General features: G+C 43.9%; 1 protein-coding gene across 4 annotated transcripts in view; it reads right to left on the bottom strand.

Annotated features, from left to right (window-relative positions):
- The window catches only part of LOC111857476 (ADP-ribosylation factor-like protein 15), an 81,484-nt gene extending 63,748 nt beyond the window's left edge, over positions 1-17,736 (bottom strand). For 2 of the 4 annotated variants that reach the window (XR_011984447.1, XM_023838387.2), the window contains exon 1: positions 17,531-17,736. Coding sequence is in view for 3 of the 4 variants with exons in the window: in XM_023838387.2 (XP_023694155.1) it covers positions 17,531-17,584 (54 nt within the window). In the remaining variant the exon portion in view is untranslated. The remainder of the gene's footprint in view (positions 1-17,530) is intronic. The other 2 variants (XM_023838386.2, XM_072703897.1) reach the window with 2 other exon arrangements.
- Positions 17,737-18,900: the final 1,164 nt, after the last annotated feature.

Raw genomic sequence — 18,900 nt, forward strand, 5'->3', positions numbered from 1 at the left:
GCTCCTACCGAGATGGGGGGGACATGTTCCGGCCCGAGCGGGGACGTCACCTTTCTGACACCCCGCCAGCTGCCCCGCTTCCGACGTCGGACTTTTCCACACATTCCTGCGGTTACGTCATACTCCGGAGGTTCTCCCAATGTTCGTCATGTGGCCAAACGCATACCTTTAATGCGCCACGGTCTTCTTAAGAAGCGACATGGATGGAGGGAGGCGTGTCGCCGGCCACGAAGCAGGTAAACAGCATCGCCAAGGACATGACACTCTGGCTACACTGGAAACACAGCGTCCGCCTGCGACAAGCCAGATTTACGGTACTCGATGCTAGCTAAGGACACTTAGTTACTACAGCGCACAACTTTTGCTCTCCAAACAGCACTGAGCACTCAGTCGAGCTGGGGTGCTCCTTCCTCGTGCTCCACGCATCCCAGGATTGGCTCCAAGCCCCCTGCAACCCTTTGCTGCATGTGCACTTGCAGTTCTGTAAGACCACGCTAAGCCATGCCCTGCCTGACGTGTGGGCCGAGGCTCTTAAGGTGCCACTGTACTGAACAGAGATTCAACATATAAACAAAGGCACTCTGGGCGACACTGACTGAATCATGCACTGTCCATGCACCCCCCACAGTGCAGCGACTATACACCACAGCGATTATACACCACAGTGCAGCGACTATACACCACAGCGATTATACACCACAGTGCAGCGACTATACACCACAGCGATTATACACCACAGTGCAGCGACTATACACCACAGCGATTATACACCACAGCGACTATACACCACAGCGATTATACACCACAGTGCAGCGACTATACACCACAGCGATTATACACCACAGCGACTATACACCACAGCGATTATACACCACAGCGATTATACACCACAGCGATTATACACCACAGCGACTATACACCACAGCGATTATACACCACAGCGTTCATCCCACAGCTCAGACACGTCCCAAATCGCGAGGTCTGAACGGTGTTCGGGCTCCAGGAGGATTTCAACAGGGGATGAGGCTCACGCTTCCAAGGGGGGGGGGGCGGTGGGGGGAGTGTAAACAGTACGACTCACAGGGTCTACTGGGGAAAAAGGCGGGGGAGTGGGCGCTGAAGCAGAACAGAAACACAGAGAAAATCACGATCATTACTACTGTGGGTCACCACTCATTAATGTCAGCTAAGGCAGCCAGCTTCTGGTTAAGCTTAAAATTCCAATTAAACTGTGATCGTCGTGTCCAGCTAGGGTGTGTGCTTTTATGATTCACTCACTTCATTGTTGTCTTTAGAAGCAATTTCAGAAACATTTATAGGCTACTGTGGTTAATAGTAAATTAGAAAATTTGATTTAGCCTTAAAACAGAGGATAGATATCATTCATATCATTTTTGAGGAAACCTGAGCCATATGATTGTAAAGTGAAATACTGAGGGACACCGCAATCAATTGTTGATTCGCCTGTGGACCAAAAGCTCTTTTACAGTCAAGAATGGTAAGACGGTAAATACAAATACTACAGCTCAATAATGACACTAATAAAATCAGCAATCCACAATAATTCTCCATAATTACACTCACACAACAGAACCACGACTGTGCATTTCATTTTCGTGCATTTCCTGTCACAAATTTACGCACTGCAAAAGTATAAATATTAACTGGCTCTGTGTGGTTGGACCGCACTTTACATACTGGTGCCTAGAAAACAATGGAATGGCTAACTGCCAAAGACCATTCCCTACTTCAGACAGTTGGACCCAGCAACACATTTGCTTCGTGGCTTAAACTTCTCACGTCAGTGTGGAAATCGAAAGTTGAAAGCCGATCTTTGGGGCCACACTGCTGTATCGAGTCACTGAGCACAGGCAGCCCACCAAACAGCATCTGGGTGACAGGAAACAAGCCTGAACACACAACAGAAAAAGCAGACACCTCTTGTACTCCTGGATAGGGGCTGGGGGGGCTCATTCCAGTTAATGCGTGGAACAAGCAGATCAGCCCAGACAGATTTGTCATTTAATGAAGGCCCCTCCCTCTTTATGCTCAGTAACAAGCTGCTGCCCTTTGCAGAACACAGTAGCCGTGACCCTTCGTCTGGGAGGCAAGATCAAAGACGCAGAGAAGCCCTGGAAAAACATTCGGGCCGAGGAGGGATGGGACGTCTGTCCGAAGACGATTCCCACCGAGTGGTGAAGCGGATCAGGTTACCGTGGTATGAAAGCACATACACGGGAGAGGGGCAGCCCGAAATGTAAGGAGGGTCCGTCCGAATCCGGTCCCGCTGCGCCCTCCTTTGCTGAATGCTTCAGGCTGAGCGGGGGGGGGGGGGGAGACTCGTCGCCGTGAAGGTGCTCGGACCCCCCATTTGTGGGGGTTTTTTTTCGCTCAGTGCCAGGTTACGCCACAGCGGGAAGGTGGGAGGCGCTGACCCGGGGAACCCCGTGCTTGTAAATCTCGTTACCGATGAGAAGGCTGTTGCGAGCCATTACCATAAATGTGACAAACGCTAATTTGATGGGAGGCTGTATCTGTCTGGTCCGAGGCCAGTCTAGACGGCCTATTGAGATCCTGCGGCGGGACAGTTTGTTCACAGTGGCACCATCTGGATGTGACAATCAGGGGCACCGGCCGCCGTTCACACACGGATTAAAGTGGCCGATTTCCATCGCCATTGTGGCGCGCAGGATCCCGGCCCCCCTCCTCGCATCACGCTAACTTTTAAAGGCCCCCCCTTTTTTTTCTACCCCGGCACGTACCACCGCTCCGGACGCACGCGTGAAGTATGTGCAAGCACAGCCGGGGGACAATGCCGTTTCAGAACCGGCCCTTTTTTAACCGGGAATATAGCACCCAAACAACAAGGACAGAATGGTCCCATTGAGGCCACTTCAGACACGAATCGCAGACGGGGCCGGATGCACCCCCCACTAATGGGTCTAATTAGTCCTGAAATGAAGTGGAGCTCGAGAGAAGCCAAACAAAGGCGCCACTCCTCTCCTGGAGGGTTCATGCGAGGAGAGCTGGGCGGATCTGAGGGCACCGGCAGGGCCGCTGGCCGACACGCCGCTCCTGGCTGCTTTTATTCACACGCCCCCCCCCCCCCCCCCCACCCCCCGACACCAACCTGCCTCCCCCTTGGAATCCCATACCTAATTCCCGGGGCACCTCATCTCTGCTTGACTTTCTATTACGTCTTACACGTCCCTCACACGGTGACCGGAATACACGCAGCCCCCACGCTCCCGAATCGTGACGTGAGCATACAGCATGATGGACACCCCCCCCCCCCCCAGGGAACCCCCTCCGGTGTTTCTGTTGGCCAAGGCCCTCTCTTCGGAAAACTCCAGGAGAAAACAGCAAAGCCTGCAGGAGCTCCCATCTTCGAGCGAGATGTGAGGGGACAGCAGCTCCATGTGGCGATCAGCGCGGGAAGACGCTTGCAAACTTCCCAAAACATCCTTTCATTCGAAAAGGGAACCTCATTATGAGAGGCCTGGCGGGTGCGTCTGAGAAGGGCCCACCTACAGAAGTGTTTTCATGTTTTTCTCCCTTCGTCCTGCCATCCAGGATCAAGGCCTGTTCAATCCATGGACACAGAGGCCATCCTGCCTCCCCAGGGGGTGGGATGCCCGAGGAATTGTCCGGCATTTAGGAGTATAAATCTTGTAATTGGGAAGGGTGATTAGCTTGGACATATTAGCATAAGGCGGCAAAACCTTTGGTTTCCTCAACACAATATAGCAGAAAGATGCTTTCCGCTCTGAGACAGAGGATCAAAGCCTGGGGGCCCCCTTTTGAAGCCCCTGACTAATACAAATGTGAGGGGCCTGGGGTGGGGGCGCCCGTCCTGGGACGTGGGGGGCTGACAATGCTAGCCCACTTAGCGCACGTTTTCACGTAACCTCCGTTTAATGGCGATGGCTCCAATTTTTAATAAAAACAAATCTCTGGGCCCCCTTCCCTCGAGTGTGGGAAAACTTTTGAAGGTAAACACATTTCAGTCAAATGCAGAAGGACAACAGCTAGAATGGGGACAAGAATATCCACCTCTCACCCATCATATAAAGATGCACATCGTTGATAAAAATAAAAGTTACATTAATATATGTGATACATAAAATCTGCTGATATGTAACAGATTTAGTGTTTTTTTCCCTTATAAACATTTCCATCTGAAATGGCCGTTGAAGCTTTAAACAATGTTTCTATCTTAAAAAAACCCAAACATCTCATATGGACACATAACCACGTCCTGTGAAATCAGTACAAAATCATTAAATCACCATCACCATTAATCACAAAACCACCACAGCTCTGTACATGAGCTGTCGTCGCGGTCGGCCTGAAACTTAAAAAAGTGTACATTTTGACTGCTTTTTTAAGATTCCCTTACAATAATGCACATATTTTCATATGGGGACTGGCGAAATTTGACAAGGTTGTTTGAATGTATTCAAGGAATTAAATATGAGCTCCCGTCACTTTATTAAACCTGACAGATTGTTGTGGTTTGACATTGTTGCTGCATTTATGGGGCTGTGACATAATGAATCATTACTCTGTGCAGCTGCGATATGGGAAATACTGGTACCATCTTTGCATCCACCACTGGCAGATCAGCTTTACCAAGTCTCTCTTTCAGGCTTTTTCATATCAATAAGCCCCTCGTGTAAGTAATTACTCTTCTCACTCCGTATACGCGGCTCACTGTAATATTTCACAAAGCACTGAACTGCTGAAAAGAGAGAGGAAATCAGTCTTTCAAACAGAGAAACCCAGAGGAAACAAATGATGCCGACAGTCTAGAAAAATATCCCATATCTATTAAATCTTATAAACATAAAATGGGATGAAACTCAAACTGAATAACCCCTTTTAAAATAACAATTTAATAGCTAGGAGCCAGAAGAGAGGAGGCAGGTCATATTGGTGGATATAAAAGAGCACGATGCAGAGTCACTGACCTTTAAAAGTAAGATGTGAGATGAGCTACTACAACAGCTCAACATGCCTCGGCGTGATGGCGACAAATTAAACTCACCGTCTTTCCCCGAAATCGCAGAAAAATTTGTCCTGAACTAGGGCTGACTCCAAACAGGAAGCCCTCTTGCAGCTTACATGCTCTCAAAGCGTTGCATCCATAATTACATTAGAATCTTAATTTGATTTGTCTATTGCATTTCACCCACAGGCTTATGAAAATAAACCACAGTTTCTATCCAACTTCCACAATAAATGTTGGTGGCCGCACTTCTACCCCTTACAACACTATGCAATAAACCTGCCTGACAAGTATAAGAGTTCATGTATGTTCAGTGGTTCATCATTAGTATTTGTCAAGTCGTTAGTCATAGTGTGGTGAGAAAGATATAACACTCAGGGATCTTTTCACGTGGTCACCAGGAAGCTGAGAATATGAGAATCCACCGTCCCTCCTCATGCGAGGGCCTCCAGGCTCTCTGTCACCTCCTCGACGTGACGTGATGACCTCTTTCAATCTGCAGATGTGCCGAGGACAGTTTGGAGGGGATGCATCTGCGGCACGGATACAGATGGTGCGAGGAGTTAAGAGGCAGATGGTGTCCGTGCGTCTCCAGCAGGATGCGGCGCTAGACGCACGCACACGTTTCAGAGCTTGGAAGATCTCGTCTGTCTGACCCTGTCCTGGAACGAACCCAACGAGAGCAACAGAGGACCTCCGGCGCAGTTCCCAAAGCCAGGGGAGCAAGGAGAGAGCAGGCCAACCGCCAAAAACGCAGGAGTCCGACAGAAAATAAAACAACGGCCACCAAACGTCCATGGGATGGCCAAGCTCTTAAAATGGTGTCAGAATATGTTAAAATACTATTAGCATACACTTCTAAATGCATTTGATCTTTTTCTAGCTAAGAGAACCGTAGAGTTCCACAAATGGGAGAAACACCGTTTCAGGAATGACGCTCAACCGTTTAGTGTCCCGACAGCCATCTTCTCATGCGACACAATCTTACATGCAGCCATAAGTTACAGCCGTGTCCAGTAAGTTGTTTAATTTATGGCTCAACACCCACAGCAACAGACCTAAAGTAGAGGTTGGCACTTCTCTCCAAAGAGACCTGCACATCAGCATGGAGGAGAAGAGCATCAACACAAGCAACCAGCCAGGCTGGCTGAATCTCAGCCCCAAACCAGTTCCAGCCTCCACTCTTCCCCATTTTCCAATATATGGATTTCACTATTGGGACACAATTCTGAGTGGGTGTAGGATGCATGGAATAATGGATAGAAAGTTATAGCGACTAAACACCACGCCAGTGTTATTTGTGTGTGTATCAATAAAGCACCAATTTCTGAACATTAGCAGAAACACAAGTGTTTCTATACCAAGTACCTGTCCGTCGTTTCAATATGGCAGATGCTCAAAATGCCCATTTGGCTTGAAGTCTAAAATAATTTTACGACAAATGTATTGTAGAGCCATTTATCCAACAGGAGGCTCCACAAATCTGAAGGATTCAGCACCTATATTATCAACCATGTTCACATGTACAACCATTGCACATTAACATTAATACAACAAAACACATTAACACTAAAGAAAAATTCATAGACTTCATAAACAACACCAAGTCCGGGTTGAAAGCATTATCTTTTTCTGTTATGGATTCCAGGATTCCTTTTGCTGAAGCTAAAAGTATTTTATCTCAGGGACGGACATTGTTCCAAACCAGAAACTGAAGTATTGGTCTGTAATTTAATGCTCTATGACCTCCGTCCTGCAGTTGTATTAAGAGTGTCTATGTCAAGTGTAATCCTCAAAAAAAAATCATATTCATCGGTCGACAGGCCAAAACCCATCCACACAGTAGTAGTGAATTAACACACAATAATGCATAATAAATAACTGCCACAGGGTCCCACTAATAGCTCTGTCTATGGTTCACTGTGACCCATGGGCTGTCTGCAGTCCTCCTTCACCACGACTCATGAGATTCTTCTCCACCCTGCATGACCTTCCATGCTCAGCATCCTTTCCATTTTTTCACACCCAATATAGGCTAAGTGCCCATTACAGTTTGGAAGGATCTCTGTCGTTCACACGGAGTCTCTGAGCTCCGTGCTGTTTACATGCAACATTTGATTTTGAAGGCATTTAGCGTGTTATTTTATTACTTTAAAACACTTCTAAATATTCTGTAATGGAAAATTAAAAACAGACTGAAGACCTGCCAGGCAAGCCCACCCATCTTAAGCGAGGTCCTTGGTTCATAAGTGCTCTTTTTCAAACACCGAATCACATCACATAAAGATATCAGATCTAGTAAACAGCCCTACAGCAGACTGAAATTGCATGACAAGCCTGAGATCTGACTTGGACTTGGATTATTAAAAAATGCCAAACGCCGGCTCCATTTCAAAAGCAAAGCGCACAAGTGTGTAATCAGCCCGGTTCTTCATCTGTGTCCTTCAAAACAGGAAACGCAGATGTCAATGGATTAGGAGTGAAGTGAAACAATGCAGGCATTTGACACAGACGAGGCACATGCGTGAAGTGTGAGGCAGCATCGCCACCTGCTGGCCATATGAAGGAGTACTTATCGAAGGGCGCGAGGAAGTTGGCCAAGCCCTTCCTTCACAAATAAAACATTTTAAACTTAAGCAAATTTATATTTTGTCTTTTTTAAGACGCAGAGATACAAAAAAAATAAGCAATAAGAGACTAGAAAATATATATTTCCTTCAACCCATTAGGTGAGAAGGATCTGTCTGCGGATTTTAAGTCGGGTGGCATGTCTTGGGGCATAACATGTAGCAGGGGGCGTTTTTAAATAATACAGTAATAAAATATTGCACATCTCTTTTTAATCTTAGCCTTCTGTGGACATGGAAATAACTTGGCTACCTCAACTCAGCTAAAAAAGCTGTTTTATTTATGTAGCTTATCCATTAGCCTGTCTAACCTAAATAATTGTCAATGTTCATTTTGAATTATTGGATAAGTTTACAGGTGTAGACCTAACACCTTTATCAATACTTCTGTCCTCAATTCATTTATTGATTGTGAGTTCAGTTTATCTTAAACTTTCCTATTTCATTTCAGGTCTATCAAATCATGTAATATGTGTGATTTGTAGTGTGATTTGTGACTTTACTATCAAGTAGGCGTGTCTTGTAGTAGGCTTTACTTGTACTGGGTTTATCTTGTAGTCATGCAGGCTGCAGATGGATTCTATTGCATTAGGTGACACAGATGGCCACCTCAGGTGTAGGAATATAGCTTGTTGGTCTAGGGGTATGGTTCTTCTTTAGGGTGTGAGAGGTCCTGGGTTCTAGACAAGCCCTAACTTTCACCAAATTTCCCACCCAAGAGAAATAAAGTATTCTGCTTCATCTTCTGAGGGGGTGGCTCAGTGAATCACACCACACACACATGTGGTCAAATCCCACCTATGCTCTGTGTGTGGAATTCATTCTCTTCACATTGCATTTTTCTTCTGGGTACTTCAGTTTCCTCCTGCAGCCCAAAAACAGAAAATCATACTGACTGGCATCTCTAAACTGCCTATTGTGACTGGTACCCCCGCCCAGGTGTCACCCAGCTGACGTTCAGGAGATGCCGCAGGACCCACACAACCCTGACCAAAATAGACGGTTTGTAGATGGATTGATGCACAATTTACAAAACAAATTAAAAACAAGGTCAATGACATTATAGTACTGCTAATGCACAACTGCATTTCAAAAATGAGCTTTGAGGTTAGTGCAGTGGTTAGCACTGGAGCCTCACACCTCTGGGACTGCAGTTCAATTCTCTGCCCTGCCTCTGGATGTTTGGATATTTTGTTCTCCCTCTGGGTTTCCTCTGGGTCCCCCCTCCCCCATTCCCCACACTCAGTGTCCAAAAATATGCTAAGATGAATTAGAGCTGGGTAGGTGTGAATGGTTATGTGCCCTGCGCTGGGTTGGAGCCCATCCTGGGTCGTTCCCTGCCTTGCACCCATTGTTTCCCCTGCAACCCTGAACAAGACAAGTGGATATAGAAGATGGATGAATGTGATTAACCCCCACTGCGCCACTTTAGCAGTCTGATGGGGAGACCTAGGAAATGTAAAATTAACATGCAGATAGATGTAGTTCCATCTGGGTTTCTGTCCACCTTGTCTTTGTCCTACGGTGACACCTGCTGGTGACTTGGTGTTAACACAGCTATGGGTGCAGGTGAGTGAGTAACACTAGTGTGCGTCACTCAGCGAAGTCCACAGCTCATTGGGGCATCTGACCAACAGCAGTCCCATTACAGTGTTTTTCAACCAGGTCTGCAGGGACCCCCAATTATTACACACCTTTGCTCCCTCGCAGCTCCCTGCCTCACAGCCACAAAAACGTGAACCACTTGGAAGTCCCTGAGAAACACTACATTAAAGGATGTGATCATTTTTACCTCCCCCAAGCTCATGTGGGTGTCCAGATTGGGAGACTAATGAGGATTTTTATGTAGTCCATTTGTAAAGGGGTGCGGGCAGATTGGTGGCTCTGAGGATTTGTCCTAGTAATTGGACGGTTGCTGGTTTGAATCCCATAAATGCCACCAGTGGTCCTACTTTGTTGGGCCCTTGAGCAAGGCCCTTAACCTGCAATTGCTTTATCATGGGTATGATGTTAATCTACATCCATCCCTGTAAGGAGCTCCTCCAACTTACAGGGATATTTGGAGGTTGGTGGGAGGATTGGCACTTCAGCCAATGGGAAAAAACTCATACTGGTCCATTCAGACTGGTGTGGTGCTGAGGTATCACCCACCACATGGCTGCGTTCAGGTTCTTATCCCTGAGGTGGTATGGTAAACATGCTGTAATAAGTGTGAGCTCCTTACCATTTGCAATTTTTAAAGATGACAAAGCACATATTCTATACAGCCCAAAAAGGATCAAAACTGCCAAAATAAGTACATGTTTTAATTAATTAATGGTTTGCAGCACAGAACAACACTATGATGAGGAAAGCTATGCCTGTTTATAATGACCCGATGCTGTGTCTGACCTCAGCTGACGTGAGAAAAACTTTACGCAGAGTCAACCCACGAAAGGCTGCCAGACCAGACAATATTCCTGGCAGAGTGCACAGATCTGCAGACCAGCTGGCAGATGTTCTCACAGACATCTAGAACATCTCCCTGAGCAACACCGTGGGTCTAACGTGCTTCATGACCACCACTATCACCCCCTTGCCAAAGAAATTTTCTTTTCCTGCCTCAATGATTCTAGCCCCATTTCACTTACACCCATCATCATGAAGTGCTTCGAGAGGCTTGTCATTAGGCACATCAAGACCATGCTGCTCCTTTCAGTGGACCCCCTGCACTTCACATTTCGCCAAAACCACTCAATAGATAACGCCATAGCCACGACTCTCCATCTGGCCCTCATCCACCTGGACAAGGAGGACACATTCACTTGAATGCTGTTCATAGGCTTCAGTTCAGCCTTCAACACAATCATTCTTCGGCACCTGATTGGAAAGCTGAGCCTGCTGGGCCCAGAAACCTTCCTATGCAACTGGATCCTAGACTTCCTGTGTGAGAGACCTCAGTCAGTCCAGATTGGGGGGGGTATCTCCATCACCACCACACAGTGCATTGGGGCACCACAGGGCTGCGTGCTCAGTTCACCGTTGTTCACTCTGATGACTTCATCAAGTTTGCCAATAACACGAATGTGGTGGATCTCATCAGCAGGAACGACGAGTCAGCATACCAAGAGGAGGTACAGCAGCTACCAGACTGGTACAGAGCATAAACAAAAGAGATGGTTGTTGACTTCAGAAGAACTAGGAGCGACCACTCCCTGCTGAATATCAACGGCTCATCCGTGGAGTACCGAAATCGTCAAGTACCAAGAGTGGAGTACCAAATTCCTCGGTCTTCACCTGGTGGAGAACCTCACCAGGTTCCTCAAAATCAGCTCCATAGCCAACAAAGCCCAGCAGCATCTCTACTTCCATCAAAGGCTGAGGAAAGCCCACCTCCTAGCACCCATCCTCACAACATTCTACAGAAGGACTATTGAGAGCACTGAGCAGCTGCATTACTGTCTGGTTTGGGAATTACACCATCACAGATCACAGGACCATACATCAGAGAGGACAGCTAAAAAGATCACTGGAGTCTCTCTTCCCTCCGTCGCAGAGATTTACACCACTCGCTGCATCCACAAAGCCACCAGCATTGCGACTGACCCCACACACCTCTCAAATAAGCTCTTTTCCCTCCTGCCATCTGGAAAAACGTCCTGAAGCATTCAGGCCTTCACAGCCAAACTGTGCAACAGTTTCATCCCTCAAGCCACCGGACTCCTTAACACTAGACTAGACTGATTATCTTACATTTATATTTATTCCTTACATTTTATTAATATATTTTTACTTCTCATTTTGTCCACTCATGTTTATGCTTATTTTTATTAATATACTGTCATATCTCTGCACAACCTGCTACATTTTGCACCTGTAAATATCAGAACAGGTTCGGCGTTGCACTATCTTCGTTAGTGCCACTGCTTTGTCTTATTGCACTGTCCTGAAATGTCTACACATATTTGCACATACCGGCACTTTATGTCATTATCTGTAGCCTTGTAGTCCTGTGTTGGTTTATGTAGCACCATGGTCCTGGAGGAACGTCGTTTCATTTCACTGTGTACTTCACCAACTGTACGATATGGGTGAAACGACAATAAAAAGCTGTTTGACTTGACTTGATATTATAACGTTGCATCCCTCCCCCATGTAAAAGTCTTTCCCTATGGATGGATGGATGGTTTTAATGGGTGGATGAAGGGCCATTAATATGCGGAGACTATGTGAGTTATACCCAGTTGACACTAGATGGCAGTAGAGTCTCTCTCCAACACAGAATAATTCTCACAACCAGCTTCCATTTCTGTTTAAAACCATTCAGGCGGTGTTGCTGAATTGCCTTTGCCAGGTCGGCATAGTGATATATAGGGGACATAGGAGTGCCATAAAAAAGAATGGTAATGCTTTATTTGTGGAGATACAAATATGTAGTAGGTCAATTACTAATGAAGTACAAATCATGAACAAAACAAGAACACAGTCGTTCCTTAAGATGAAAGATGTGACATGATTCATTAACGATGAACAAACATGATATCAGTATTTCACTTATTATTCATTATGTTATGTTATTCATTACTTGTTCCTTCAGTAGAATTAACAGATATACTAACTGCTTGGGATAAATGATGCGTCACAATTCATTAACAATGAACGAACATAAGATAAGTAATTTACATGTTATTCATTATTTGTTCCTTCAGTAGTTCCTTCAGTAGTTCAAAAAGGTTTACAGAATTAACAGATATAGTATCAAACATAGTACCTACTTGAGATAAAAGATGTGCGACAATTCATTAATGATGAACAAACATTACATCAGTTTGCAACTAACACAATTTGTGGTTAATTAATACAAAATTAAGAGCATAATACCTGTGTTACCAAAAGAATAAATCGGTAAAAGAATAAGAAAATTAGATAGATGTTTTATTGATAGATAGAGGAGAGCTCCGAGCCTCTGTTCCGTGCGCGCCGCCATCTTGTAATTTTTTTTTAGTTTTTTTTAATTGTACTTCCTTACTCTACATTTAATGCAAATAAAAATACAACAATAAGACAATTAATTATTTTCCCCATTGCTTTTCCATGTTCTTTCCCCTATTGCTTTCGCCAAACAGCTAAACTGTCAATCAACTGGTTTTGGGCGGGCATTCCTGCCCAGGTTGAGTAGTCAATAGGGGGCATGCACATGACGTCACAGCAGGCGGAAGTCACTGCGCTCACACCCACTGAGTGGCAGCGTTGACGTGCGTCTTGAATGCTTTGAAAACATGTCTAAAATGGGAAAGAGCTGTCGTGCAATTGATTCTACAAAACGATTTTACAAGAAATTGGATCTCTTTTTACAGACAACCAAAACCAAAGAAAAGAACCAAATGGATCGCTGCAATCCGCAGCAACAACTGGAATCCAATCCCCGAAACGTGGATTTGCGGTTGTCATTGTGTCAATTACGCTGGATTTTTGGGTAAAATAATATCTTAAGTTATATACTATATTAGCCACTCATAAATTAAATATTTAGCATCCTTAATTTATATAATGTGTAACTATAAAGTTTTTGTCCGCATTTATTTAAAACATCCCTGACGATGACCCTTGTGGTCTAGATTAAAGGACTACACCACAAAACAAGTTTAGCCAGCCAGGTTTATACAAAATGTGTTGTTGGGAAACCTGATTGCTGGCCATATTTCGGTGTCAATGGACGGATCACTGTCGAGTAACTGTCTTTTATATAAGCAAATAATCGTTTGATTCGCAGTTTCCCCGACTAAAATCAGCCACGCTGCAGCATGTTTTGCCGCTTTAGTTTGTCTGGGGTGGGCGTGTTCCGGCGGGAAGGCTCGTTCAAAGCCAGTTGATTGATAGCTTGGCCCTTTGAGAAAAAGCAAGGCAATAAAGAAAAAGCAATACAGTTAGAGAAAGGCAAAAGGCGATAAAGAAAAAAAACTTATTTGTATTAGTTTTTTTTTACTCAACATTTATTTTCATATTCTTTCACAGATTGATTCTTTTTATGGCACTCCTGGTACTCCCGAAATATATTTATCATATGGTCAATTAAAGGGTGTGCTAAAGTGGAAGGAGACCCCAGATACCGCATGGTACAAATACATTTATACATCTGGATGTTCACATTACATCCCCATCACATTTACAAACCAAATACGCAAACGATCATGTCCACAAGCACCACACATGTGTAACGGTTGCAGTCATATTAGTTGTATATTTATGCATGTTAATACAAATATTTACATTCTTATACGGCTTCACTTTGTATGATAAAGGGGACTTTTGTTTTGAAATTTGGGTCTGTGACGTGTGTGGAGAGATGAGGGAGTTCTGACGAGTTGAGCAACCTATCGAAACGTGCTATCGAGCCTTTCTGCGCATGTGCAGTTCCACCGTCTTGGCATTAGGGTTGGGTTTTAGGGTTTAGGGGTTTTTAGCACTACGGTAGCCTAACTCGACAAAGTAGCTCAACTCGTCAGAATACCGGCATTATGCGCACTGCTGAAACGGCAAGAAATTGCCACACATATGACTTTATATGGCGAATGTGTACCAGTTATGTCAATCTCTGGCTAAAGTACATACATAAAAACCTTATTATCCTTTTTAACACAAGTCAGATACGATCCTAGCCAAAGGTCTTAGTGGTACTTAGGAAGGCTGACTGTTTCTTTAAACCAGCAGCTCTTGACCTTGCTGTAGGCCACTCTGGTGACTCAGAGCCTTCGCAGCAGTCAATGGATCCACCTGTGCCCTGACCATGATTGAAGGCTGGTTGATGTGCCTCACAGATTACAGAAGCTTCAGGAGTGTCCTGGCTTTCTTACGTCAACCTCTGGTGCAATCTGACTATTTGTTTTCATCATACATTTATATTTGTGAATCATATTGTTTTACATTTAATGCTTTAAAATTTCTACCTGTGGAATGATCAACTAGTCCAACAAAGGTCTACCATGCAATTGGAAAACAAAAACAGGTCTACGTAACATTACAACCATTTTGCCATAAGTATTGATTGTTTAATTCATTAAGTCTGGAAATTTTAAATTCACATTAAAGATTTTTTTAGACTCCACTGAAAAATCCAAGTAAAATACATGCACTCCATGTTGTGGAGTTGGTGATACTTTGTGGGAGGGGGGTCCCAAGTAGATTTTTCTATTCAGGGGTGGGTCCTCCTCAGTAGGTTTTGAGAAACAGGAGGAGTTGTCCCCCCCATCCCCTTCAATATATTTTGCCAGCTGGGGGTGGGGGGGGGGTTTGCCTCTCAGTAGATTTTGTTGATGGAGGCATTGGGGGTGGGGGCTGGTCGGTGTAGCTCAAACACATTTTAAATACGGGGCTCACACTTACAGAGGTGGGGGTTCATGTGCTGTCTGTGTGTGGAGCCTCCTGTACTTGACAGGAAGAAGAATAGATTCTGAATCATATTTTGATAAAAAGTAATTTGGTTTCCTCCTGAGTTTCTTGCAATCCTCCATTGCACCACAAGCCCAACATACCGATGACTTTCAAAAAGAATAAATTGCGTCTGATAAATGCGATTGATCCTTATTTACATCAATTAGAAAGAAGTAGTGTGATATAAACGACATTTACTAGCTAAAAACACACAATAAAATTAATTTACAAAACAGGGACACAACCACAGAGTTTCCTCCTCTGTAACAAGGTCACACCACCTAGGCCTGCTTCTGCTTCTTTTTGTCAGATGCCACATCATCTACCAAAGAGGGGAATTCTGGACAGTCTAGAGCTTATTATCCAAGAGAAGATCAAATGTTGTTCTCGTACTTTTCTATTGCATTTGTGATATGAACACACATCTAAGCATCTTTATCCCAGGAAATATACCTTATGCCCATTTCAATTTCACTGCAACTAACTTACAGGATAAGCATATTATTTGCACCCTGGGTGATTCACTACAAAATGGCCTGTTTAGTAAGCTGAAATTTAATACGTTACTGCAGTGGGTCTCCACTAAGCCACAGAGAATGCTGACAGACATTTATTCGAGCCTTAATTTTGAAAAAACCGCAAACATGAAGCAGTTGAAACAGTAATGTAATTTTTATTTGCTGTTTAGTCAATGCTCTTATTCAAAAGTAACTGCATATGTTAAATTATGCACTGCAGTACTAGTTGAATGACTATATAATTGTTGACATTATGTAACTGCACAAGATAAGAATCTGATAAGAGAATAAGTCATAAGTGTTGTTTAAAGAGATGCACATGTTATAGTGTACGTAGTAGATCTCCCTAGTCTGTCGCATTTCACTGTGGTACAACAAGGAGTCATAATGCATCCAACTGGTATTTTCATTTAGAATCCAAACTGGGTTTGGAGATATAACAGCAGGTGAAAATGACTGTTCTCTAACATTTCAGCCTAAATTTCTGAGAGCTTGGGTTTAAGAACAGAATAGACAAAAACTGCAACATCGAGAGGTGTGATTCTGGAAGAAACATGAAACATTAAAAGAGTCACAGTTATAATCTCTGCCAAAAGTACCGCTACTAAATATTTATGGAATTGGCCATTTTCCGTTATTTTCATTCATTATTTAGATGGATCGTTTACATTCTGTTATCATTTTGACGTTGCAGGTTCTATTGCACAGTGCTGAAGAATTTCAATTAGGCACATCATGATGTGTGTAACATTACGTCATGCTCTATTGTACCACACATGCTGATAGCGGTCAGTGCGGAGAGCAGGAAAAGCAGTCGTCAATCACAGGAATGTCTGCTTTTAAGGGAACAGAGGCCACTCTCTTTCATTATGCCTTCGTTTCCACAGAAAGTCATCCTCATTTCCACCCACACCTCAGCGCTGAGTCATTTTCTCTGTACAGTTACTGTTTGATGGTATCTAATTTGCAGCACCAATACAAGAAATGTAAAAAAAAATGGCTATGAATGCTGGCTGTGATCTCTGTATTACCAGTACCAGACACAAAAACACACATACATTGATAACTTTTATTCATATGATTTCAGAACAGATTTCTGGAACTATTTGTTTAATGAGCTACCTGATAGTTTTGATGTTTTGTCTATGATGTTATTTATGAAGCATTACCGGCAACTGCACTGGAATTTTTGATTTAGGAAAAGGTTTTAATAACCTTATTTAGCTACCCGACTATTAAAAGCTTTACTTTCTACTTCAGGTGGCCATTACATTCAGGGTACTTTATACAGAAAATAACTGTAAAACAGTTTGCACAACTCAGGCGAATGAGAAATTCCACCTCCGTTAAAGCACTATTTAAAAGTCCAAAACTGGTTATCATAATGGTGGCCAAATAACTAAAAACGGCTTTTCAGTGATATTCTTTCTATAGGCCAGTACACAGACATAACACTTTGGCCGCGGCCACACACACACACACACACCTGTCGGCAGCTTCCACGTTACCATCAACAGAAACCCGATACAGCCCAAACTTTCAGGCATGTTTCTGCATTATTATGTTCAGGTCGGGGGAAGAACATATATATAACTGTAATAATTTCAAATATATTTAACACAGTTGTTTTAAGTGGGAAATCTTTTCCGTTTACTTCACAATCATGGAGAAAAAAATTCTTCAACACAGACCTTCATTAAAACAAGTAAGCATTTCACGGTCAAGCGATTTCAAGATATTACAGCGTCATTTAATGTTTTCTGGATATATCTGTACAGTTCCTGAAAATCTGAGCAATACCTTGCTAGCTTCTTTCGCCACAGTTCCACCTTAATACGATGTAAACATTAGTATAGAAGGGGGAAAGCTTTACTCGTGTCATTGATGAAGCAGGAGCTCCTCCGTGCTGAAAATGCCAAACACAGCTTATGCAAACGCATTTGCAAAAGAAGGATGTGAGCTCTTACCGTGTAAAAGCCCATCCGGCAAAGAGCCGGGGAGAGCCGCACGCATTCGGACATGGTTCTCGGCGACGGCGTGACGCCCTACAGCAGCTAGCGAGCCGAATTGATGAATGAGGACAGGAAAGGAAGCGACGGCGGGGACGATGCGACTTAAGGGAGCCCCGCCGCGGCCCCAAAGCAACTTCCGCGGATTCCCCAATGCCCAGGCGCAATCAAGCGGCACTTACTCCAGGTTAGTGTTGGGATATCTCCATGGTGATTAAAGGATCAGTGACCTTTACCTTCCCAAGTAACACTGCCAACTGGGCTACAGACACTTGAAGGTAAAAAGAAACGAAAGAGGTAATTAATGTAGGCCTACGTGTTGCATTCATTTAGATACTCTATATTCTGTACAGCTCCAACATGCTCTTCGACAATATAAATCTTTGTCTCTGTTTCCCATTAATCAAATATGTTTTCCATTACCTCTGCTGTCAAGCGTTAAATTGAAAACAAATAAAGAAAGAGATTAATCTTCTCCAATACAGCATTGAGGAAAATGATACATGGCCATTGTAATATAAAGGAGGAAGGAGAGGCATCCACACGCGAGTCATATATATATATATACAGTATATATATATATATATATATATATATATATATATTTGTGTGTGTGTGTGAGAGAGAGAGAGAGAGAGAGAGAGAGAGAGAGATAATATAGTGAAGTATTATTATACAGTGACTATGTTTATGAAAGGGTGGTTTGGTCCCCCCAGCAATCTTATTTAATATTTTTGAAGTCATGTACAGAATGATACAAGTTTAATGAACAGTGTCATAACAGTGTTAATTTTTCTAAGGGGGTGTATATTGGATGATAACAAATCAGATTAAATACTAGCTTTGTCTGGTTTTTATAGTCTAACGCAATAACAACAAAATAATAATTTAAATATAAAGTTGTTTTATTATTAATTACTGGCTAAATGTTAATGTGCAGGCGGCATGGTGGTGCAGTGGTTAGCACACCTCTGGGACCTGGGTTCGAGTCTCCGCCTGGGTCACATGTGTGTGGAGTTTGCATGTTCTCCCCGTGTTGTCATGGGGTTTCCTCCGGGTACTCCAGTTTCCACCCACAGTCCAAGGACATGCTGAGGCTAATTGGCGTTGTTACATTGCCCTTAGGTGTGCATGTGTGAGTGAATGGTGTGTGAGTGTGCCCTGTGATGGGCTGGCCCCCCATCCAGGGTTGCTCCCTGCCTCATGCCCGTTGCTTCCGGGATAGGCTCCGGACCCCCCGCGACCCAGTGGGATAAGCGGGTTGGACAATGGATGGATGTTAATGTATTTTTGTTTTTCTAATAAAATTTTGTCACCACTTTTATGAG

Source organism: Paramormyrops kingsleyae, chromosome 2 (genome assembly GCF_048594095.1).
Source record: "Paramormyrops kingsleyae isolate MSU_618 chromosome 2, PKINGS_0.4, whole genome shotgun sequence".
In the NCBI taxonomy this organism is placed as follows: domain Eukaryota; kingdom Metazoa; phylum Chordata; class Actinopteri; order Osteoglossiformes; family Mormyridae; genus Paramormyrops; species Paramormyrops kingsleyae.